Genomic DNA, 24,880 nt, shown 5'->3' with positions numbered 1-24,880 from the left:
ATCTTTTCTAGGATTTTGAAAGAAGCAGAGTTAATGCTCAATTCCTTGTAGCACTTACTCTTCACCCAGTGATTATCATTTTCTACTGTACCCCAAGAAAGCCCTCCCAGGCAGGCAGAACACAAACTTATTAGACAACCATCAAAGCATCTCATTGCCCACAACCACTCTGCTCAACACGGCAGTGGCTCTTCTGGAGAGCCCAGTGATAAACAACTCGGGGCTCAGAGCCCATTCTCACAGGAAGATTATATAAAAAAAAGACATATTTGGGCCTCAGCTATTTTTCCCTACATATACTTGAGCATTTTCCCATCCAGTTCTGCTCTGATGCCCTAAAACACTGACTGTAATGAACAGTTGTCCACCCTGTCAATACAGCTGACAAAAAAGTCTAAATGCTTTTCTGGGGTTTGGGGTATTTTTCACCCTAAGTTGATAACGAGATTGAATAGCTGTAGTAGAAAAAATAGGATAAAAAACACAATCCCATTCCCAGTGTCTGCCATGGCTACACATAATCAGCAGACCACAGTATGCTGAGTTTTAGTGAGAAGTTGATACTTCCTATTGCCTCCGCGTGGCAACAAGCTTGTTGTGGGATTATAATTAGCACCACTGATATACGCTTCCCAGAGGACCAGAGAAGAGCTTTCAACTCTTCAAGCCTAAATGCACAAAAGCCTTTATTACCCTGCCAAATTCTGTTTTGGTTAGGGGAAAAAAAATCTGAATTACAACAATCTTCTTCTGACACTGCCTGATAGTGGGACTGAGACTGTGCCCATAGGAAACACATAAAAGCATAAGGAAAACAGAGAGGCACACTCAGGATCATTTCTGCTTAGCTGCATCATCCAACCTTGGAAAACAGAATGGAAAAGACTTCAGAAAGGGCCAGTAATTACCACCAGAGTTCGCTCCTGCCAACAATTTTAGGAATCAACAACCAGGCTCGGTGAGGTCTAGGTTAGCTACACTCATGCAGAAATTCCCATGGCATCTTTCACTCCTACATGAATAGCTCAGAATCTTTCCTATGACTCAGTTTACCAAATAACTTCAAAGGAGCCCTAACAGCTGATGGCTGGCAAAGAAAGGTCTCAGCTTGCACAGAAGAGACAACAGAGAGAGAACCTCCTGCTACTGATTTTGCCTACAGGCAGCAAGGTCACTGCCAGCAGCTACACAGGAGACACCTACAACAAAGGCCACACAACCATTCCCAACACAAGCTCCACGGACCTCTCCAGACTCCCCAACAGGTAAGGTTTGTGCATCCGCTCCTCTTCGTACCAGTATTGCCAAGCAGTTCCTGACACAATCTTGATATTCCAGTAGCAGTTCAAGATACATTTTTTAAGATGCCAAAGAAAGCAGTTTTACCTATGGGATCATTTCCTGGCTGCTCCAATTAGTCAAAAAAGTGGAAACTGGTGCCGGGAGGAGGAGGTTGGGAGCAGGGAAAGCTGCATGACCCCAGCTGCACGCTGTCATTTTCTAAAATCTTCTCCCATCACTACAGAGTTCTGGATAAAGTTTCTGAAAAGGAGTATTCTCCAAAAATCCACATGGATCAGTGATAACCACACTGCATTTCTCCAATACTTTGCCAGTAACAGTTTCACAATCACTGAGTGGGATCACCATTATCCTGAACTTACCCATTTACATGCAGAGCCAACATTTAGATGTTTTTCCCCCTCACATTCACCAAGATTAGTCCCTGGTATTCCAGCACTTATTAAAACACTAGCATCGGCAGCTCAGTGCTGCTCAGCAAAATTTTGTTAACATTCCTAGGTGAAAATCATACAGCAAAGTATGTTCAAATGTTTATCAATTGCTGTTTATCACCATTCCTAGTTTTTGAAACAGGAAGCAAACAGGAAAGAAGGCTTTTGTAGAGACAAAATAGGAAAGAACAAGGGGCAAATTTAGAGATTCTTAAAATAAAATGTAGAGTGTCACCACTATTGGTAAATACATTCTGTTTTGCCAAGAAACTAGTCTCTAAATTTCCAACTCAGGACAGTCAGCCTGTTTTTCCACAGATTTCTGCTGTACGTCTGTTTAATCCAACAGGCTTGAAAAGCCAACCATTATAAAGATCCAGGTCACCTTCAGGTCACATCAACTAAAAGTTTGAAAGAGCTTTATTTTATAAGCATTAAAGAGAGGAAAGCCTAATTAAGCATGAAGACAATCCCTGCTTAAGTAGGCTGGATTGGAACAATTTCTAGTAAGAAGCTCTTTTAAATGTTTATTTAGAAAATCTCCCATGTGAAAAGTAGCAACAAGGCCAGGAAAGCTGCTCAGCCTCAGAGACCTCTCTGTTACAGGGCACAGTACTTATTTGCTATTGCACAACCTGCCATTAAGCCCATCTGAGGTAGAAGCAGCAGCAGGCAGGTGTTTCCCTACACTTTAAACAATGCAGGTGTGCATGTGTCCTGTCTGCACCATTCACACACTGTGTCACGGCTCTAGTAATGAGTCAGCCATTCAATAAGTGAAAGCTGTGAAGTGGGACAACTGCAGGGAAAAAATAGGACACACATATAGATGTAATGAAACTTACTCAACAAGGAAAGAAATGAAACATGAGAAATCATGGATTTTCAGTGCCCTGCATCACTGTGGCCTTCACCAGAAAGGCAAAATAATCAGTATTTTTCAGGAAATACTCAGTGGCCAACAAAAATATTCTAATTAGGGTTTACTAAAGTATGATATGGCATCTAATATTTTGACTGCAATCTTTGTAGGAGCTACAAATGCAACAGTAATTTTCTGAGTTCACCAGAGGAAACCAAAAGGTTAGAATATCTAAAATTAGGTGTGATGAAAGAGCTACCTTTTGTGAGCTCAGGCTGGAGGGGAGGTGGGAGGTGGTCAAGGATACTTACTAAGGCCAGTGGAGGAACTGCACTCCTGTAACCTCAAACAAGTGAACTCTAATAGCTCCCTTCTCTAAAGCCACGTTTAAAAGTAACTTCGTGTTTGTTTTTGTTCAAAGTGAAGGCAACCTTGCAGAGATTGACTTCCTTATAAAGCAGATGTGCAAAGTCCTTTACAAGTTTTTAAACTAAATCCTACACTTCTAGAAACATATGGCTCCATTTTTGTATTGGGAACGATATAGGAGAAATATAAATGCTTTTTCAACATTTTTCTAATCTAAAAGCTGTGAGTGTCAACATTCATCATTGCTCAAGAAAAACTAAAAACTCTGAAAGTATGTTATGAGAGGGATTTATTTCAGCTGTTCGTTTCCAAATGCCTTTAAGACAACAATGTACTGCAGCAAAGCTGGCTGTTTCACTACTTCCATTTCAAAACATGAAACACATGAAAAAGCAAAATCGTTTCAGAAAGGAATTAAGGAATGCTCGTAAGTATATGTACAACTCAATGGTAGTTCTGCTGCTGAAAAGTGCTCTAAGAGTTATATGTACAATAGGCAGTTCTTACTAAGGAATATGTCTAGATTATTGTGGAAGAAAACAGCATCCTATTTCAAGGCTCAGAAAGAAAACCACTTCTAAATAGCGAACACACAGATGAAATACTGCAATATGAAGCAAGTTCAACAGCCAACATTTATTAAAGTTTTAGTGCTGAAATTGCCTCTGTTGTCAGAACACAACATTTGGCGTCAAGATGAGACACTTGCAAATGGCTTAATATATTGGATGTAATTCCACTCCTACTGAAGTCAAGGAATGCAGTGGCTACAAAACAACTTCATTTTCTGCAAAACTGGTACACACACCTACCAAGGGACTGAGCCATGGCTATGGAAAGGTGCCCAACACAGTCCTGGAAGCTACAGTTTCTCTCTCTCCGATGCAGTGCTAGTGACGGAAGCATAAAGCAGGAGACAAAACGAAGCTGACAGGGTTTGTTCATGTTAAGTGGGTGCCACTGGAATGCACCTGCAATATGTTTGGGTTTTTTGCTTTAAAATTAAAAGGTCTATAAAAACACCACACTACAGAATTAATTGTATGTAAGTGCACATTCCAACAAAACTCGGACTGCTTGTAACACACCTAACCGGGGAAACAACTTTTGCAAACATAAAAAAGCATAATTTTCATCTTCAATTATCACTGGATATAAATATGCAGAAAGAAAACCTCAATGGACAATTTCTTTGTTGCAACACAAAAACATGGAGATTGTGTCCCAGCTCAGATGTATACTGACTCTGAGCTCTTCTGTCTTGAACAAAACACACCGAGCTTGTGAGCATATCAGAGGATTTTGCAGCTGATTCCCTAAAATAATTTCCCTAGTAAATGGGGTTGACCTACTCTTACTAAGCAAAAAGTGCAAACCCTCAAAAGTACATTTTCTATACTAGCTTTGTCCCTTCTTAGGTTTCTGGAGAATTCAGGTACGTGTGTAGTAGTTTCAGGTTTTGTTTTCAGTTTTGTTTTTTTTCAGTTTCACCTTCAGCCCCAGGAAACAGAAACTGAGTCTGTGCCAATTACAGCTCCTGACTCAATGCTGTGAAGTTTATACTCACCCAGTTTGCTGTATTAAATTTAAATTAACAAAAACTACTAAGAACAATAGGCAAGCAGACTATTCACTTGACACAAGCTTTGGTCTTCTGTGCGATGTTTCACCATGTCTACAGAGCTTTTCCTGAAATTCTTTACCTCTTCCTTAGCTGGTTTTTCAGAAGACTGTCTATTTTCAGCATCCACAGAAGGTTTACATAATTACTAGTTCAGTTGCTGAGTTAGACCTAACCTCGGCCTAAGCTGTTTTCATATGAGTGCTTTTATAAGCTATGATCTACAGGGAAAAAATACAAATGCAAGTTTAAAACAACTCTTGCAACACTAAACAGCATTATAAAATCTTAATACAAACTGCTGACAACAGAACAGAAAATTTATTTATGGTTGCATTTGTATTTCAGCTTTAGAACAAGTCTGCCATTTGCAAACCTAGTTCTCCAGACAGTAGTTTGGGATGAAGGACTGTACAGATGTACATCTTTTGAAGATACTGCTTTGAGGTGGGATGAGGAACAAACCTAAAAAGCATTCAGTTAATGACAACCTACTTTCTGCTAACTATAATTTAACAAAGTAAAATGCAGTCTTAAGACCCCACAAAGGCACTTCAGCCCTTATTTCTTAGAGGGGCTTCATTTACACACCTCTTCAGATACAAGGGTTTATTTGTGTAGCTTATTATAAACCAGGAAAGTTCAAATCAGGGACAGCATCACCCACCAATAAACAAACTATTCAGATACTAGCGACATAAGATGAAGCGTCCAAAATGACAAAATAGTCAATTTACATCAAATAAGAAACCAAGTGTCTGTTAATGGCTTCCTGTATTTTGTTATCCCACACTGGCTCTATATAAACCATCTGTGCTACACACACTTCAAGCCATCTTTCAACTATCAACAGGGCTTCTGCAGTAAAACAAACAATTACTAAGAGATGTATCTTAGAGACAGATTTTAAATCAAAAAGCACAGTGCTCCAGCACTCTGGTATTAACAAAAGATCAGAGCAAATCAATAGAGAATTTTTCCTGAACATCCGTTAGAATACGGAGGTGAAAGAGGGGGGGAACAGCACTCCCTCAGACAAGACAACACACACAGAGTCTGCATTGAAAAAAGTATTCATTCTGAAAGAATTTAGTGACTTTTTCTTTTTTAACCAAAATCATGCAAGCAAAAGGAAAGAACACAAAAAGCTATTGTCATTTGCAGTAGTGAAAAAGTATAATAAGGCTTGTTGGAAACAAGCTACCAATGAAACTTAATCTGCTCTGCCAACTGGGGGGTATTAGGAGTTACACAACTTCTCATAGGACTTGGCACATGCACCCCTTAGCTATTGGAACAGGTAAAAAGTATCACAATTGCCAAGAAATATAAGAAGAAAAGTTGCAACAACTGAGAGCCACAGCCTGCTAGATTCAAGAGACCTCCTAGGCCATTTCTCGTAGGTAATTTCTGTTCAGAGAAGACTGGAACATTAGTTAATGAGAGTTCCTCACACACAAAAAATCCCATTTCTTAAGTGCAGATTATTTATAGGAAGAGTATTTAATAAGGCAGTCTACAGATCAGTTGTATATCCTGTGGTGAACCTACAGTTACTGTCATTCAGGTTAAGGGTATGCACCAGATGCATGGAACCAGGAAAAGATCCACAATGCAGGGATCTGAGCTGTGTTAGGGGCAGAAGAAAGCCATTTAAAGCACGCCTCCCACTAGTGTACCTGCTGCTGAGGTACCTCTGGCCTCCTCTCCAGCCCAGCATCCCTGCTCTCAGCCAAAGCAGGAACCACAAATGACAGCCAGTTCCCTCTCTCTGATTCACAGTACTGCTTGGTCATACTATAAGGAAACCTGGTTTTTAAAGTGGAAAATAACTGCAAACAGGACATTATGAAATTGGGACTATTACTGCATGCTATAGACAGCGCAGTTCTTAGGGAGGCAGCGTCATGTATCCCTGGCATCCCATAATTAACCTGTGACACCCAAGTGACAGCCGGGTTTGTTCTGCTGAGTGTCACCGCTCCCCACAACAAAGAAGCGGGGCTGGGGCTGCGGGGTCTCTGCAGCTTCACAGCCTCAGTCACACAGCAGGACCCGCAGGCAAATGCAGCCCGTTCATGTGTAACTTCATCGCAGCTACTGAAATGAGGCAACCAGAGCCCATCTCCGCTCCAAGGGCTGCAACACCCTGAGAAAAGCAGGAATTACAGCCACTTACAGGGCCTCGCTCGGGGCGGACACGAGACAGCCCGAGCCCCGCACCGGCCGCGCCCGCAGAGCCCCGGCGGAGCCTCCCGGGGCTGTGCCCGGCTGCTCACGGGAACCCCGCGTACACGGCGGGGACGAACGAGTCCAGCGACCCCCGGCTCCAGGCGGCGGCGGCGGCGGCACTGCCGCATCCCACCGAGGGGTTCCCGGGCGCTCCAACCCGCTCCCGGGGGTGGTGGCCCCGCCGCCTCCTCCCGCACCGCTCCCCCCCGCCCGCCCCGCACTGCCCCGGCGTCCCCCCCGCCTCCGCCGCCCCCGGCCCCGCTGTGCGGGCTCAGCGCAGGCCCTCGCCCGGCCCCGCTGCCCCCGCCAGGTCCCTCACCCTCCCCAGCGCCCCCCGTTACCGGCTCCCCCCGCTCCCTCTCCCCGCTCCCGCCGCCCCCCGCGGCCCGGCCTGCCCCGCTCACCGTGTGCGAGTGCAGGCTCTGGCTCGCCTCGATCTGCGCTGTCAGCGGCACCGTGTCGTCCAGCAGCACCTTGCCGGCCGGCGGCTTCTCCATGAAGGCCATAGCGGAGCGGGGAGCGGGAGAACCGGCGCCGCCAACCCGCTTCCCGGGGCAGCTCCCGGCGCGGCCGCCGCTGTCAACACGGCAGCGCCGCCGCCGCCGCCGCCGCGGGGCCTTAGCGCCGCCGCCCGCCGCTGCCACCGCCCGCCGCCAGGGGGCGCCGCGCCCGCCCCGGGATACCGCGGGTTCGAGACCCGGTCCCGCCCCGGGAGGCGGCGGGATGGGGGGACACGGTGGGATGGGAGGGACACGGGGAGATTCGTCCTCGGGAGCGGGAGGGGAGGCCGGAGCACATGTGGCCGCCCCCCTCTGCCCAAGTCATCTGCGCTCGGTGCTCCAGTGGCACCGATGGGAGCAGTAGCAGCGTGGAAGGCAACAACCCCGAGACACTGCTGGTCCTCCCAGAGAAGGCGACTGAAAAGGGCTGGTGCGCTTGCTGTTCTTTACCTTCGGGGTGTTTTTTGTGGTTAAAATCATAAAATAATCAAATAGCATCCAGTAACTCCTACTCAATTTCTAGATTTTAGTGTTTGGGGTTTGGTTTGGGTTTTTTTCAGAAGGCATTTAAAGTTGTTCAATTGAGTTTCACAACCTGGCTTTCATTGTAGAATCGTAAAAAACTTTCTATTTCAGTACTACTTAGCACTCAGGAACCTACAAGCTGGACACTTGTCTGCATTTTCTTTTGACTTTTTACATCAGACACAGCTTGGTTTTTGTACTCCTGTCTTGCAGCTCCACGTTGAGAGGAAAATGGGCTCTGTGGTGGGTTCATTAACTGAATCTCAGGCTGGAACAGCAATCCTGACTCCCCAAACTACTCCTTGTGCATGACCCAGGAGGTCAAGCACAGGTTTGATTCACTTTTTTAACAGATATTAACATGTCAACTTCCCACCTGGAGAGGAAGGTGAATAAGAAACAGAGAAAGGAGCATGCCTGCTTTGGGAAAGTGTTTTATACAGCACAAGCCCATGACAGGCAGTGACCCGAGGCAGAAGGAAAGGAAACGGGAAGCTCCTACAAACAAGAGATAACGAAAGCTCTCCCAAAGTACTACTTCCAAGTTGTGAACAGGCCAAATATCAGGCTTTGGATAAAGAGGGCATGGAGTCAAAAACCTTAAACATTACCCCTCCCTCTGCTCCAGTGTGACTAACACCTGGGGTTAGAGTGCAGCACACTCAGGCAGTGCAACTGTTTTGTAGTTTTCACCACAGGATGAGGACAAACTCTCTTTTCATAGCAAATTTCTGAGGTTATTTGCAGTCAAGGAAAGTTTCAAATGCATTTTGGCTGCAAAGAAGATAGAGGGCATAACAGATGCTTTGCCAGAAAATTATGAACCACCAACCGAAGGCCTTATTCCTGATGGCACCGATCACTCCTGAAAGAAGTCTCTTAGTGTATCATGATCTCATGCTGGTTATGAATTTACCAAAAGAGGAATGCATGTTCACACAGTCAAGCAAGCAGAGAGAAGCCATACAGTTAGTACTCAACTCATATGTTCCTGCTTGTTTTGCCCTCAGGAGCACAAGCACAGTAAGTACAAGTCGTGACAATATATTTTTTTTTAAAGCCGCCTTCACTCTGCTTCTGGGAAGCAAGTTTCAGAGGAAACACCCACAGGAGCTGCCATGCAGATTACAACACATCCTGCAGTGCACGTGTGTCAGTACCTCCACTTTTGTCCCGCTTGTTAAACACAACATTGTCCCCTCCCCTGGAGCTTGTTGGCAGTACAGCTGCTTTGTACAAAAGGAACAAGTTTTAACTGAACTTTGCTGGTGTGGACAGTGATTTTGCCAGAAAGAACAGCCTCAGCCACTCCAGAATTCCCACTGTGGCAGAGCCACTTTGCCTCTTTGTCACAGTAAGTGCCTGGTTCTGCTGGTTTCACCTTGACAATACATAGAGGAAAATGAAAAGTTTTAGGTTTAATGCAGCTCTATCAATATTAAGTTTGTGCACTGTCTTGCAAGCATTTTTTGTTGCAAATTTACTGGATTCAGTGATGTCATATAAAAAGACAAAGTCAAAACCAAGCATTTCTGGCCTTTACAGTAAAGTAGCACAGGATGAACAGCTCTAACTGTCCGGCACCATGACTTTCACCATCCCTTCCATAACAGTCTTCCCCCTTTCTCTGACCTGACATGATACTGAAATGTGTGCAACAGAACCCTTCAACCGTTTCACTTCTGCTGCAGCTGTGACTTCTTCACCAATATACAAAGGAGCTGGAAACCGGATCTCTTGGGAGAGAAATATACACCCTTGACCAGGCATTTTAGTACCTAGAACTGCAGAAATAAGTCCATTGATCAGAACTCCATGTACAACAGGTCTCCCGAACCGAGACTTCTTTGCAAACTCTTCATTTAAATGCAAAGGATTTGTGTCACCCGTTAAGCAGGAAAAAGTAACAACATCATTCTGTGTAAAAGCTTTGGTAAGTTCAGCTTTGTCTCCAACTTTTATGTGTAAACTTTGAAGTGCTGGATGTCCAAGCAGTGAGTTGATAAACGTTAGCTTTGTCAAGGCTCTTTGTCGGAACATTCCTCCAGAAATTCCACGCCCGAAGGGCTGCAACATCTCCAGAAACTTCTGCTTCATACTACCAAACCAACAACCACGTTCAGTCCAGGACTAGTTCTCTACTGTTGCCAGATAATGCGAGAAGAAACGGAGATGTCTGTTTTGGGGAAAACAAAAACAAACAACAACAAACTAAAGCCTTGAAAAAAAATCACCAACAATTGCACTCAAATGTGAAAATAGCTAAATTTTCCTTTCACATGAACGATTAGAAACTTAGAGCTATGCCCTAGCAGATTTTTGTCCAGTCATGGCTTCAGAGACAAAGAACTCTCAGAACCCATTGTATTTAGCAGCATCCTCCTGAAAAAAATAAGCTCTGGAAGTGCACGTTCGTAAGGTCTGTTAACAGTGACTATTAGAAAGGGAAGAAACGGGGTAGAGGAAATAAAAGACAGGACCAACGTGTGGTCCATAAACAAAACTTGCCAGACATTATTTTCTTGCAGATGTATTAATGACATCAGGACTTGTCACTGGGCTGAAACCATAAAATAATGGGACAGCCACTACCGTCACATCTTCCAAGATTTATTATAAGGTGTGAACTGCTCAAACACAGGCCCACACGCCTGCACTGAAAAGCATTTCACTCCCAAACCAAGGCATTTTTGCATCTAGGCCACCTCTCTGTGAAGAGGCAGCATGCTCAGACAGACAGCCAAAATTAGAGCCAGACATCTGGGGGAGGCCACCAAGCCCTGCAAGGCTTTACCTGCAGCACCCGGAAGGCACACCTCCTGTTCTGGTAGAAGCCCAGCAAGGTTAGAGCACTCCACAGCTTGACAAGGCCACTAAGTAAAAAGAAAATAAAATATATTAATAAAATTTTATCAGTTTTCCTGCAACATACATTTAAATAAAAATGTTACACTAAGAGTAATGACATCTTAACTGAGTTTAACAGCAAGTAAATTCACCAGCGAGTTCTGGTAGCAACACTATTCCTGAAGGGTTATTGTAGTGGCTGCGGTTTCTTGTCTTCGACAAAGAGATATGTGCTGTAACCTCTTCAAGTTCACTTCACCTGTTCTTGTTGTCTCTGTGCATTTAAACTCCTTCTTCCCCTGATTCACCTGCAGTCATCTTCACTATTTACAGTACTCATTCTGACTTTTACTATACAAAGCAATTTAAAGCCATATATTTCGATGGTCCTTAGTTCCTGTCTTAAGACCATTTAAACCATCATTGTTTAAAGCAGGAATAACATACTGATCCATGAAGTTATATCTCAGTAATTATTTTCTCCGTGCTGTATGCAAATATCTGCAAGTTAGGCTTAATTCTTCAAAGACCTTTCTTAGCTCAGAAGTTCTGGTTTTCTTACAAAAAATACTTTCATGGCAGTATCAGAAGCGTGTACTGACTGCACCTTACCTGCTAATAACTCTTAATATGGCAGATAGAGTTTTTTCCTCATATGTTAAAACATCAACAGGCAAAGCTGCTCCAACCTATCAAAAAAAAGTCATTTAATAAGTACCATTCTATTCTTATAGTGGTTTATAAAGCAAGTGATTTCACACCCAGCATGTTACATCATATTATAATTTCACTCAAATCTCAAAGGAGTGTTTCAGTTACAAATAAACAGCACCTTCCCTCTCAAGAGTTCTTTAGATAGAAGCCACTTATTTCCACACTACAGATGGAGAAACATGGACCCACAGGTGATGTGACCTGCTTAAAGCCACCCAGCAATATTGTAAACAGAGCAAGAACAGTACTGTGGATTTCCCATTCACAAAGCTTTTCCCTTCCCAAAGTTCTCGTTCTAAAGCCTCCCTATAGCAAAAGCATCAATACTCCAAATTCTAAAAACCGGATATCAAAGAACAGTTTGAGGTGGAAGGGACCTTAAAGATCGTCTCGTTCCAATTCCCTGCCAGGGACACCTTCCACTAGACCAAGTTGTCTAAAGCCCCCATCCAGCCTGGCCTTGAGCACTTCCAGGGATGACTGGAGCCACTTGACCATGGACACTGAACTGAGACGTGCAGCCCGGCATCACTGGGAGCAATTACAGCGTGGGCTGGGGAGCAGGTACCCGGTTAGGGGAGCGGCAAACCGAGGACACTCATCCCGCCTCTCCTGCCCCTCGGCCCGCCCCCCCGCTCGGACACTGCCCTGCTGTGCCGGGGGACACAGGGCAGGCAACAGGCCGCTCCCCCGAGGCTCTCCCGGCGCGGAGCCGTCAGCCGAGGGAGGGACCCCGACCCCAATCCCGATCCTGGTCCCGATACCACCTCTCCGTGCAGCTCCCTCAGCGCCGACACCACTAGCTGCTTGAACTGCGCGGCGTTCGGCCGGGCCCCGCCGTCGGGCAGCTCCCTGCGGGAAACAGAGCAGAGAGGGATCTGAGGAGGGTCGGGGGGGGGTCCGGGCGGGCCGGGGGCTCTGGGGGGTGTGCGGGGGCACTCACAGGCGCACGCGCAGATAGTGGTGCGGGGCCGCGCTCCGCAGCACGCGCCGCTCGAACTCTGCCGGCGGCGGCTCCGCGCGCGCCGCCATGGCCGGCCCGGCCCCGCCCCTGGGCGCGCGCCCCCGCCCGGCCAATGGTGGCTCGCCCGCCCCTTCCGCGCGGCGGCCGCGCGCGCTCAGCGTCGCCATGGCAACCGCGCGGCCCCGCCGAGCCCCGGGCGCGCCGTGAGGGGACAGCCGAGCGCAGCCCGGCACACGGGCGGCGTCTGGGTCGGACAGGGATCTCGGGGAAGCTGCGGGAACAGACGGTGTTTCCAAGCGCTACACGCGACGTTTTATCTTTGGAAAGGCAAATATCGAGCGCTGCACTGCGCCGTTGGGAGAGCGGCACGCAGAGATGCTCCTTCGCTTCCCCTTCAAACAAGCGTGGTGGTCACGATGCAGTTCCCGAGGCAGCGCCGTCCTGGTGAAGGCGATGCCTGACACCGTGACAGGTCACAAACACTGAAGGCATTGTGTTATCCCAGCCTCTGCTTTGCAGTACACGCAGCTGAAACAGATTTGCTGGCAGCTCAACACCTACTTGAGGAGATAAAATAACGTAATTTTAGTACCTTGTACCTGGATCTAAAGATCGGTGTGAAATATGTCCTTGGGAGAGAAACAGCAGAAAGGATGGCAGAATCTCTGCTCTGCTGAAATGATGAAACATTAGCCCCTGCAAAAGAACTTCACAGAACCTTCCTTCTTTTACAGAAAGGTTTACCCAGGAATTGGTATGGACCCCAGCAGGGTAACACTGCAATAGCCTGATCTGATGGGTTTGAGTCATCAGACTCAAAGGACACCAATGGCCTTTGCCATCACACTGCTCAGTCTGTGCAAAGGTCCCCCTGTTATTCCACCAGAGCTTTCTCAGGTTTAGCACAACAATCCACCTGAACTCCACTCCCAGACTAACTTAAAAACTGTACATAAAACACCAAACATTCAGAAAAAAATATTTCAGCAAAAGCAAGTATTATTTCACATGTACCGAAGCAGTTTTCAGGTTGTTAGTTAGGTTAAATAAAAGGCAGCTATAAAATTCAGTAGATGTAAATGCAGACCAACAAGAGACCTTCAGGAATATAACGTTTCTTGTGGGAACCAAGAACTGGTTACTGCAATGTTCAATAAATCAGTTCTATGATAATCTGGCAGACTTAATCAGAGTAGTCAATTTTACTAGGACCAACAATACCCACAGAAGATGGTATTATTTTTTAGATGTTAGTAAAATTTTATCGCCAAACAGCAAAACTTGGAGGTCAGGTGCTGTATAAATCTCTTTTGGTTATTGCAGGAGGGCGAGTGCTGCTCCCCATGAGGCTCTGGCAACAGAAGCTACAGAACCTCAGGCACCCTGAGTGCATCCAGGGAGCTGCTGTAAGGCTGGGGCTGTGTCAGCTGCAGTGAGTCAATAACGAGCACACACAGGACTGTACAGGAAGGCTGGACACAACAGGTCAGTTTTTTATTAACCAAAAGTGAAGCTGAACCCCAGAGTGGTTTAACTTGTTAAAACCATATGGGTTTTTTTGGCAGATATTTTTCTTTCATGTTCAACACTACAGTGCAAGAACCAAACTTCGCAGCTGCTCATCCTTTGAGAATCAAGTACTAAAAGTAAAATGAATTAAAATAAGGGTCCCTCAATGAATTAATTAAAAAAACATTTAACTCAAAAGAACAGACTAATTTTAAGAACTGTCTTAATAAATTCTCCCAAGTGAAAGACCTTTAAAAGCACTTGGAGCCTTGAGGTAGCAACTTTATGCAGAATTCAATTCCCCTCCTGCCCCACAGAGGAAAATTAGTAGCGCATTATTAGCTCCAGCCAGCTAAGCTGAGTGTCTCCTGTGAGGTTAGTGACTTCCTCTTGTCTCTCAAAATAGCAGTGGAGTGCTGCAGAGCTCCAGGAGGAAATCCTCAGGGAAGGCCTCTTGAAATAAAATACACGGTTTGAAAAAAAGCTAAAATGATCAGCAATAACCGTAACAACGAAAATCATCTGGAGTGAAAAAACCCAACGTGTTTGTATTTTGGCAAGACTAGTTTACAAATACATGTCAAGAACAAGAGTCTGCTTTCAGCCAACTAAAAAAAGAAAGAATGGAAGTGACATTCAAAGGGATTTGGGGTTTTGTTGCCCTCTGTGCAAAATTGCACTTTGTTTTTAAAGTTTTGTTTTAAAGTTTTAAGTTTTGCACTTTTGTTTCTAAAAATAGAGCACTTTTGCCCTTTTTTGTTCTTTTACCTGTGCTGTGACATTAGACAGAAATACCATATGCCAGGATATTTGACCACTGAAAGCTCCTCTCACTGACTTCACCACAATCACAAGCAGGGAATCACAAACAGGAGACTTGTCTTTCTCTAGGCCTTGAAGACATGATCCTCTGTGCCCACTTTGCTGCTGAGCTCTTTTATTAAAAACTAGATCTCTCTCTAGTGCCAATTTCAGAGACTCCATGGCAGATTTACTGAACACTGAGTGGTAACAAAACACCTGGGCTTGTTCTCTACAACAACTGCAATGAACAAAGTGAAAAGGAACGAGCTGAATACAGGGATGGGGCAGATGGTCACAAAGAGGTACTCCCACTCACTCCGTGGACTTGGTATCACCACTCACACCTTCCAGCTTTGCTCACTGCTGGTGCTCTAACCAGATTCCTGCCAATACTGAGTATCTTACTAAAGCTTCTCTCACTATCTTCATGCTCCAAAACTGTACAGAACAGGTTGGTTAAACCACATCAATCAGGCATATTGCACATTACAGCTCTTAAATGGATGAGCTTTCTTAGTAGCACGTTCTCTTTCAGCTCAAGGTCAGCTGCCTCTCTACACCATGGAATTCTGCTGCACAGACCCTGGGTGCAGGATGGCATTGCCCACTGTGCCTTTGCTCCAGGGAGCCCAGAGAAAGGCAAAACTTCAAACGCTTGTTCTTGCTCACATGGGATCCCAATTTTTGATTTTAAATTCTCATATTATCCTTTCACTTCCAGAAGCCATCAAATCCTCCCTTCCAGGCAGAAATATCTCAAGAATCTAACATCAGCCTCGCCTGATTTTTGGTTAAGCTTCAGAACAACTGCCCATGTCTGCCTGTGCTGAGGTTACAGTCCTGTCCTGCAAGAGAACCAAAGGCTGTAAGAACCAAAATTCATCTGTAAGGCAGCCCAACCTGCCAGGCTCCTCTGGATAAAAGAGAGGATATTCTGCCTGGGAGCAACAAAGGCCAGCTGGTGATTATTCACAGCAATTGTCTGTTTAGTTCACATGACAGTTTAGGCAGCACAGAAACTCACACTCGTTCAGAGAACAGTTTATGTCTGGTTCACAGGACAGTCACGAGCTGGCTTCAGAAAGACGCTTGTCATGGAGCCCAAAGAATCTTAAAGTTAAATCTGTTATCACTGCAAGAACCTGATGAGTGGGTTTTTTCATCTCTTCTTGGTTTTTTGTGGGTTTTTTGTTGGCTTGTTTTGAGTTTATTAGAGGGTCTGTTTGCTTTTTAATTCTGTAATCAAAAGAATTACTTTTGTCTTTGGTGTTAAACCTTGGAAGCATGAATGAGAAGTACTTGCTGCTTCTTTGGCTGTAATTTATGACAAAGAAACAGCCCAGGAAAGCAAGGGAAATTCACTGTTCTAAAATACATGCAGTTAGAACAGCCACTAGACATCACAACCAGGACTTTAATAATATGGAAACACCGAGATCAGTGGTGTCCATTACAAATCATTTGCATTATATAAAAATATGACTGAAATTACAGTAACTGGACAACAGCCATTCAAATTGATCAACTTTCCATCTTGCTCATGTTGCAGGAAATGGGAGGAAAATCCATTTGGGGGGGTGGGGAGAGGGAAGTGTCCAGAAATCAACTTAGAGTTGCTGCTAAGCATCTCGTGCCTCAGAGAAACGTCCACTGTGATAACTAAAAGCAGGAATTCAAGATTAGCATCCTTCCATTCTTGCTCACATGGCCATGAATAAAAAGAGCAGGTTCTGTTACACTAGCATCCACAATTAAATTTTATAACCCCATAGAACACCAGTATGTTTTGCATGAGCAGCGGAAGAATGCAAATTCAAAGGGTCACTAGATTTATTACCTCCAAAATCAATGTCTTAATATAAATATTCTGTTTGTACACCATAAAAATGTCCTTCTTATGGTCTGATTCTTATTTAGATAATACTCTTGATAAAATCTCAGCCATATGCCAATTAAGGTCATTAAAGCTATAGAAACAGAATCTACCTAATAAATGCTGCAAATTTAACAAGTATTTTAGATAAACATCATTAGCTTAGTTATCACCTAGACCAAAAAGACTCCTCAAACACACCAACTGCGTAGTTAGCAAAGACATTTGCTTCACAAAGTCAAATGTTGCCAACTTTTGAAAAGTTTAGCAAATCAACATGGTATTTGGAAGCATCCAAGTGTCTAATGAAGTTAGAATACTGTGAAATGTTAGGACTGGGGGAAGCTCCTGTAAACAAGTACAGAAGTAGTCTTCATTTAAATTACAAAACATTCACCTCCTTAAAAAGCTTTAAAACTGACCCAGTCAACAACTGTGCCCTGGGAAATCTAGCAGTATAAAGGATTTCTGTAAGCAAGAGAAGGTCATACGTTGTGATCTCACCACCATAAAATGTACTCAGTGTCGGGAACAAGGAACAAGTTTGGGGAGATGACAATTATGACACTTTCAGGCCATTTGATCTGAACCACTGCACTTTTTTGGGCAGCATAGAGTAAAACAATTGTCTTTGCTGCTCAGAAAACACTTAAAATATAGTAATGCTTCATTTTCTGCATTCGGATGCTAAGCAGACTCTCCCATGTCCCCAGATCGGTTTACTTGGTTTAAAGAGCTATTTAGTACCTGCCACTTTCAGCAGGTGGACAGAAATTTCAGTGCCATCTTATTCACTGGCTCCATTGATACTTTAACTTCAAAACCAGATGCTACAATTAAAAGCGAATTTGACATTGTGTAAGGAAAGCATCGTATGAAGGTAATAAGCCCATGAACGGATTGTATTCCACGGGCTGCCTCTGCAGAACAGGCAACCTCCCACTACAGAATCTGATTGGAAAATTTATCCCAACAGTAACACCCAGAAGGAAGGAGGCTTCTATATCTTGCACACTTTGGGTTTCGTATCAGGCACTTGAACTGTTGGACAGATGCCATTCTGAACCAAGTAAGTGAACATAGGGTTAGAATCATCTTTAATCTAGGTCTAATAATGAAGTATCAGCAGCAAAGTGGAGGCAGGGAGTGAGCAATCCATCTGTGCTGAGACTTATGGTTTCTAAAATGCCCAAGAAAACAGCAGCAGTAACTGTTCCATAGTGTCCGTTGTCCTTGTGAGTTGTGTTGCTGATAGGAGGCTTTTCTGTGTCTTGAACTAAGAAGGCATTGAGGTACCCTGTGCCTAATTCCCTGGATCCAATAGGTCCATGCTAGAGCCAAACATTGCCACCAGTTGCTCCTCGTAATGTGTTATATTCCTCTTCATAATGTCCATGCAGGGTCCAAGCAACCGCTCAAACGCTTGCACATCCATGACTGCAAAGGAACAGAGGTGAAAACACTATCATTTGTCAAAAAGGACACCACACACTCATCTGGTTTCTGAATTCAGAACAGACCTCCAGTCCAACTCACTCAGGTCAGGAATAGAAATCATGTCTCTGATTTCCCTCTGTACTGTTATTTGTAGAAACAAAATTAATGAAATACAAACCTGACCTCAAGGACAAATACAGAAGCAAAATACGTCCCACACTGGCATTAAAAGATCACCTGAAGGGTGTGTGTGACAAACAAGCTGTACACAAGAAGCCAATGCCCTTCAGAGAGTACATGCAACACGCAGAAAATAGAGAATCTGCCATAAGGAAGCAGAGGTGCTTCTCTGACTTCCATGTGCAGCCCTGCTCCAGCCCCTGCCCCTGGCTTCTGGTGTCTGACTGCCAGTCAGCAAAAGGTTGCTGGGTTTTGAATAGCTGCTCACTCAGGCATGGTCCATGAGACAAGCAAAGACCAGAAAAGGGTAATTGGAAACACAGAACATCTGCTTACCTAAACATTTGACCTCCCCAACAGCATAGGCAGAGGCTGCTCTGGGTTTGTTGGTAACAAGTGCAAGCTCTCCAAAATACTGCCCTCTGTGACACCGGGCAATCTCCACTTCTTGGTTAGCTTCTTTACTCGTCATAGTCTGTCAAACAGTGCAGTTTCATTATTTGCACAGTTCTGTCCTTGTACAAGGCTGCAGTTCACCCCACACACCTTACACACGTGCAACAGCTCATTGGTTTAGGGCCTTTAACCCAGCGATTCCCAAGCCTGTGCTGGTCAAACACCTCAACACCACAATAAGAAGAGCATGTGCCAGCCCACAAGTGTTGAGACTGGCAGGTATTTACTGTTAAATTAACCTAACACAGCCTTTATCATCTACCACAAGCTGTTCCCCAAGGCTGCTTTAAATGCCGACATCCAGTATGTCACTAGAGATAACAGACCCCACTTTTTCTAAGCTACAGCTTTCTGTAATGACAGAGGAACAGTTTTATCTCCACCCTTAAGGCCAGGGAGAGTTTGTCAGGTTAGTTTGCAGAGCAGCAAAAGACTTTCCTACTTCAGTAAACTAACTTCAGGTATGGGAATTACAACATACATCACATGAGTAATGATGATAAACATCACAAAATAATATATTAAAATAAGTCAGGGTAGGTTTTTTCAAATCTCTTGTACTCATCAATCAAATAAGGGATTGACCTAAAGCTTAATCATTCAATTTGCACTCACCTTGCTTTTAATCAAGATTTTTACTTCACCAGATTCTACAATGTAAAAACAATCTGCTTTATCGCCCTGTGAAGAGGAAAAGGTAAAATAAATTATTTTTCACTTGACTGTGAAAGTATGTATAAATGGTATTAACTCATTCACTTTGAACTAGGCCTTGTGCAGAGATCTGCTAGAATTGACAAATATTCAAATTCCTGACATTAAAAGGTGACTGGGTAATACCTAGAGGAATCCACAGGGAAGTAACTATTAGTGCATGTCATCCAGTGTGAGGGCAGGAGGAAAGGGAAACACAAAGGAGATTGATGATATAAAGCAAAATCACGTAAGTGCAAACCTTCTGATCTTGACAGAAGTAGCCAGTTGTGAAACTAAGCAGAGTCTAGAATTTTCAGAGGCAAATTTTAATAAAACACCGATTTAGTGACTGTGTTTCTAGATTCAGCACAAAAAAAGATCCATTAAACTAAGTATGAGCTCAGTCAATTCATGGTAAAATAGCAGGAGATAGAAGAATCAAGAATAGCTGCATTTGAGGAGCACAAACATAGAAAGGAAGAGGAGGATAGTTTACAGAAAGGCAAATCCACAATGCAAGCCATCTACATGAGGAATGATGCAATGGCTCCACAAATGTAGTGAGAACGATAAGGAATAAAGCACTCAGCATCACACCATTAATGGAAAATCAGTCACATCGGGGCAGGTTGGAGAAAATAAAAACTGATAGCCATTTTATATCAAGTTCTAGAAAGATACCACAAGGTGTTGAATTAAAGAACTGTGGTTTAGTCCAATCCAGCTGTTTCTATGAAAAAGTCACTGCGAAAGTGACCAAGCACACCCAGAAAGGTTCTGAATTCTCTGTTCGTTGGGATCTTCAAAAGTCATCTGAACACAGTCCTGCGCAACAGGCTCTCCGTGGCCCTGCTTGAACAGGGGGGTTTGGACAAGGTGACTTCCAGAGCTCCCTTTCAACCTCAGTCATTCTGCAATTCTGTGAGTTTCTAGAACCTTCTTCACATCTCTCAATCTCCACTCCACTGCAAACCTTCAGCAGATCCCAGTTTACATCTGCTCTGGAGAGCTTTGCCAGCACCTAATTTGAAAGTTTCACCTGTAACAGAGAGGACTTTCCCTCTCTGTATGAGCCCCTGTGGGTTTGGCATAGGGCTGGAAGTCAGAGCAGAGATCAAGCACATGCCTCCTGCTATAAATCACAAGCAAAGGGACTAAAGGCTTCAGGGAGACAGAGGCTGGAAAAAGAACTGATAAGGGAATGGCAGCAGCTCAGCAAAAAAAACTGAAATAAGAGAGATAAATCTGACATTAAGTCAAGTGGGCAAGCAGATGATGAATGAGATGGAAAGGATGGAGGTAGTTACAACCCAAGTGTGAAACATGGGCTGGGAGAAAATGATGCAAGATTTAAACACGGAGTTACAGAATAAATTAGGTCTTTAGCTGAGCTTCCTGGGGGTGGTCATAAGTCATCCAGTGCAAAGCTTTTCATTCACCATTGCCATCTATCACAACATGAGCTAATACTCCCAGCACACTTCTGAAAGAATAAGTACTTAAATAACAGTTTTTCTAAAAGAATGGAAATAAACTGAGTGGGAAACATCCTCGTAACAATACTAACAATTTTCAAGTGCTTTAAAGCTTACTGCCCTTAAATGAAGGGCCAAATTCCAGAAGGGTAATTAAAATGCAAAATTATCCACAAGAGAAAAGGGGGAAAGGGGTTTGTGGAATGGATGCAAGTGCTGCAGTGTAAGAGCTATCACATCTTTTCCAAGCTTAGAACTCCATCATCTCTAGCAGTGTACTACCAGACCTATCCAGACTATTAATCCTCCTTTTAAGTATAATTACATCCTTGTCCTTAATTCAGTTATTACAAAAGATTAGAACCAACTGTGTAATTGGATCACTGATGGTGTGAGTTCCCAGTTTTGAGACTGATTTATAAGCTCTGATTTTGCTGAGAATTCAGTCTTCTCAGAGTCTTAAGCAACAAGAGTTTCAACTTACAAAACTGAGGGTATTTTTGGAGATAAGTAATTTAACAGTATTCAGTTATCAGCAAACTAAAGTTTCCTGCATCCAGTTATCTGACATTGCAAGTAATTAAGATTAATTATTCAAGACGTTATCAAGGAGTCATATTCTGTTTATAAAACAAGAACAACGGTTGTAACCAAAAACCTGCAATTCCAGGTAAGCCAAGGACTTTCTTAAATTAAATTCTACTTAACTACAGCACTTTTGCAACACAGCAACCCTAAGCTAAACTTGACACAAAATCCCGTTGTTTCATCAGTAACAGTGTTCCAAAAAAAACCCCACACAGCTTGAGCTCGAATTCTACAGCTCATTTTCCACCACTCCAGCCTTGATCTGTTGCAGCAGACAAAACACACACCAACCACCACAGGCTGTCATCTGAGCCAGACCACACCACTGAAATACTCTTTCTAAAAGCATCAAGAAAAACAGTGGGTTTAGTTAACCCTGACAGTTCTTAGAATAGGAAACTGGTTTGGGTCCAGCCAGGTAAACGTTCCAATGACTTCATTTATTTTCATTCAAACCATACTCATGTTGAATTGTTTGTTTCTGTTGTTCAGTCAGACCTAGGCATTAGAGATGCCTTTACTACGTGCTTGTGATTCCTTTTTTGATCTGGTCATAGGGGCCTAGGAAATTTCTAGCTGGGGGCTTTCATGGAAAACTGCATAGGCAGATAATTTCAGCTCCTGAAGGCACACTCCTCTTGAAACCTTGCAAAGACCATTTAGAAAACACAGGTAAGAGAAGAAAGACCCAGAAACTAAAGTAGTAGAATAAATTTGCAGCAAAACACACACTGTCCATCCCCCAAACATTCAAGAAGTGAATAAATAAATAAATTGGAAGTATTAAAGAATAAGTGCCAAGTTGGTCCAAGTAATAAGATTCTATAAGTCAATTCCACACAGAAAAAAAGGAAGCAGAGAAAGGAGAATGATAAAGAGAAGTTTAGAGTTCAAGTACCTGAGAAATGATACGTTCCCCATCTTGGTACACTTTCTCTCCTATAACATCCACTATCTTCATTCGCTCTGATGCCTGGAACAAAGAGGAAAATTGGAAACAATAATCAATTATAGCTCATCTCTGTGAACTCTCCTGAATCTCTACAACCTCTCCTGAAATGAAGAGGCATTCACTAGACACACAAACACACAATTTATAAGTATAGCCCCAAAATGATATCGTCATAGTACTCAACACAGTTCCCAAGATACCATAATCAACATGGAAAGAAAATTTGTTAATGTTCCATCCCTGTCCTTTTTTTACCTGCAAAGTTAAAATATAATTGATTTGGCTTGTTTAGAGCAACAAGGCAGGTGTGAGGGGAAATCACTTCCTTAAATATTCAGTTGAAATTTGAAGAAAGCACTCAGAAGAATGTCATAAACTACCTTCGATGAGAAACACCAGCAACATAATTTCAAAATATTTTAATCACTTTATACTTGAATATGTACGGGGCAGGGTTTGTCCCAAAACTCATTCCTAGTGTGGGGAGGAAGGGAATATGTAAAGGACAAGGGCTGTGAAGCATGAGCAGGCACTGCAGCCAGGATGTCCAGCAGCAAGGGCAGGAGGCACTATCTGACATGCCACAAAACAGCTTGACTCTTCATAATCAGGAAGGAGAAAAAGAACAGCTATAATTATCTCCAGTGTTTCCCACAGCCCATCTAGAATCCCACAAAACAATTTTATTGCTTCAGAGCAGCATAAAAGAACATACCAAGAAAGGAAGAAAATTCTACTGTTAAAATTCAACAGATGATTCAGTTGTAATCAATCCATTCATTCCCCAAATGCACCTTAATCTTGCCTATGTTTGAGAAATCAAAATCTGGTCCATGCATGATTCAACTGCAGTGTGTCATACAAAAAGCCATTCCAGTGCTAATGAGTTATTTTTCTGTATCTTTAAATATTTGAGTCATTTCTGTTCTCAAGAAAAAAACAGTCACATTGATGGAACCAGTTTAAGCCAGGCACTGAGGAAGAAAGTGTTGTGTAATTTACCCCTTCCACAGCTACAATATATGTCCAAAATCATTTGTACTAGAGGTTGTTATTCACACCTAATGATACTTGGCAATTTTGTAATCTTCTCCCAAAGGGATTAAGAGCTTTTCTCAAATACTACAGATAAATGATGAGAAAGATTTTTTATCATGAGAACACAAAGAAAAGCTAAATTATGGTGTAAGGCAAGGGCAGACACATTCTAATGTCAAAGCAGGTTGGTCGGTTCCAAGAGCCCTCTGAAGACACAGGTTGCGTCAACAGAAGTGACAATTGGCAGTTGTTCCTGAAGCTGTGCCCCACACACTCTGTGACACCTGTCATTGTGTCCCCAGGTAGCTCCTTTAGCCTGTTCTTAATTTACCTCCTGAATATCAGTTAAGATTAAAGCAAAACCTACGACATCCCACAACTTTTGTCTCAAATTTAAAATCATTCATGGCTGATAAGGCCAAATATCCCAATGACTGTATCATTACTTCAACATCTCACCCTCAAAGGAAACCACAGCCCTGAGTTTCAATCTGCACTTTGTGTACATGGGTTTTTTTTTGTTTAGAGGGGAGAAGGAGGGTTGTGGAAAGATTTTTCTAAAAAATCAGACAGATAAAAATCAGCAAATTGCTTATGATGAATAAAGGGTCTGGAAAAAAAAAAGCAATGTACAACTTCAACAATGAAAATTAAGTTGTGTAATAAATGTGATACCAAAGGAGCTCTTAATATTTTGTTCTAAGGAAAAGTCATACAGATTTCTGACGTAGCAGAAACAGTGAGTGTGGAGCTACTGCTAATGCAAGAATTTGATGTGGATGTCTCTGAGAAGCTTTACCTCCAAGGATTTGAGAAGGGGCACCGACTCAATAAATAATTCATATGTCTTTCTCTTCTTTGCGTTGTTTTTCAGTATAATTCTTCTGAATGTCACTCGATCCTGCAAGACACAGCACAGAAAAATACATTATTTCTCTTCACTTAAATGTTCCCTGTTTAAAGAACTGACAAACATGAACTAGTATTTACAGCAAAAGATGGGGTTGAGAAACCAGCTGTTAAACTGATACCATATCCACCACAACAGTGACTGCAACAGCTCCTCTGAGAGCACTTCTGGCAATAACAAATTGAAAAACAGGGAGTTGTATGAACTGATCCTCCTCAGATAAGCATTTAGGAATTCAGCTTTTGGTCTATCTTGTACTGTTTTTCAGGGTTGAGCTCTGAGGTTTTCTTTGCCTGTTTGCAAATACCTTCCATGCTTCTGCATACAGTGAAGAAGTTTTGCTCTTTCTGCTGACAGCAGTGGAAACTGGAATTTTCAAGACTTAAGGTAACTACAGGACTAAGTCTAAATTGGATTCTTCTCTACTTGAGCCACAGATTTCAAAAGTAAGTGGGAGATTTACACTGCTTTCAAACAGATCAGGAACAGAACATGGAACAGCAGCAGGCTTGTTCACTCCTCCACCTTCTCGGATCCAAGAGCCAGCTTTTACAAGGACCACTTCCTAACTGCCACCTGTCCGCGTGTTCCA

General features: G+C 43.3%; 4 protein-coding genes across 10 annotated transcripts in view; all 4 read right to left on the bottom strand.

The window, feature by feature from the left end:
• The window catches only part of PXK (PX domain containing serine/threonine kinase like), a 35,792-nt gene extending 28,345 nt beyond the window's left edge, over window positions 1-7,447 (bottom strand). For all 7 annotated transcript variants that reach the window (XR_003571089.1, XM_027882292.1, XM_027882293.1 and 4 more), the window contains exon 1: window positions 7,225-7,447. Coding sequence is in view for 6 of the 7 variants with exons in the window: in XM_027882292.1 (XP_027738093.1) it covers window positions 7,225-7,326 (102 nt within the window). In the remaining variant the exon portion in view is untranslated. The remainder of the gene's footprint in view (window positions 1-7,224) is intronic.
• Window positions 7,448-9,283: 1,836 nt separating this feature from the next.
• HTD2 (hydroxyacyl-thioester dehydratase type 2) lies at window positions 9,284-9,968 on the bottom strand. The gene has a single exon (XM_027882302.1). It carries the CDS (start codon window positions 9,940-9,942, stop codon window positions 9,415-9,417), a length of 528 nt encoding a protein of 175 aa, XP_027738103.1. The 5' UTR covers window positions 9,943-9,968; the 3' UTR covers window positions 9,284-9,414.
• RPP14 (ribonuclease P/MRP subunit p14) lies at window positions 9,692-12,438 on the bottom strand. Its single transcript, XM_027882231.1, has 5 exons — window positions 12,350-12,438; window positions 12,174-12,258; window positions 11,305-11,381; window positions 10,640-10,718; window positions 9,692-10,021 (listed from the first exon to the last, which is right to left on the bottom strand). Exons 1-5 carry the CDS (start codon window positions 12,436-12,438, stop codon window positions 9,965-9,967), a joined length of 387 nt encoding a protein of 128 aa, XP_027738032.1. The 3' UTR covers window positions 9,692-9,964.
• Window positions 12,439-13,944: 1,506 nt separating this feature from the next.
• PRKAR2A (protein kinase cAMP-dependent type II regulatory subunit alpha) overlaps window positions 13,945-24,880 on the bottom strand; it is a 63,295-nt gene continuing 52,359 nt past the window's right edge. Inside the window, exons 7-11 of the mRNA XM_027882300.1 lie at window positions 24,178-24,279; window positions 22,287-22,361; window positions 19,245-19,310; window positions 18,510-18,648; window positions 13,945-17,993 (exon numbers count right to left, since the gene is read on the bottom strand). Coding sequence (XP_027738101.1) covers window positions 17,860-17,993; window positions 18,510-18,648; window positions 19,245-19,310; window positions 22,287-22,361; window positions 24,178-24,279 — 516 coding nt within the window. The 3' untranslated portion in view covers window positions 13,945-17,859. The remainder of the gene's footprint in view (window positions 17,994-18,509; window positions 18,649-19,244; window positions 19,311-22,286; window positions 22,362-24,177; window positions 24,280-24,880) is intronic.

This window comes from Empidonax traillii, unplaced genomic scaffold (genome assembly GCF_003031625.1).
Source record: "Empidonax traillii isolate 1590-97213 ecotype Southwest subspecies unplaced genomic scaffold, ASM303162v1 scaffold104:size2570737, whole genome shotgun sequence".
In the NCBI taxonomy this organism is placed as follows: Eukaryota; Metazoa; Chordata; class Aves; order Passeriformes; family Tyrannidae; genus Empidonax; species Empidonax traillii.
Note: the sequence above shows the minus strand (reverse complement) of the source record. Positions and strands in the feature narration are given on the sequence as shown.

Excerpts from the sequence above, each read along its gene's own strand:
- HTD2 (XM_027882302.1), bottom strand. The coding sequence starts at position 9,942 with ATGAAGCAGAAGTTTCTGGAGATGTTGCAGCCCTTCGGGCGTGGAATT.
- RPP14 (XM_027882231.1), bottom strand. The coding sequence starts at position 12,438 with ATGGCGGCGCGCGCGGAGCCGCCGCCGGCAGAGTTCGAGCGGCGCGTG. Across the intron at positions 12,259-12,349 it reads CACTATCTGCGCGTGCGCCT|GGAGCTGCCCGACGGCGGGG; the intron begins GTGAGTGCCCCC and ends TGTTTCCCGCAG. Across the intron at positions 10,719-11,304 it reads ATATTAAGAGTTATTAGCAG|TGGCCTTGTCAAGCTGTGGA; the intron begins GTAAGGTGCAGT and ends CTTTTTACTTAG.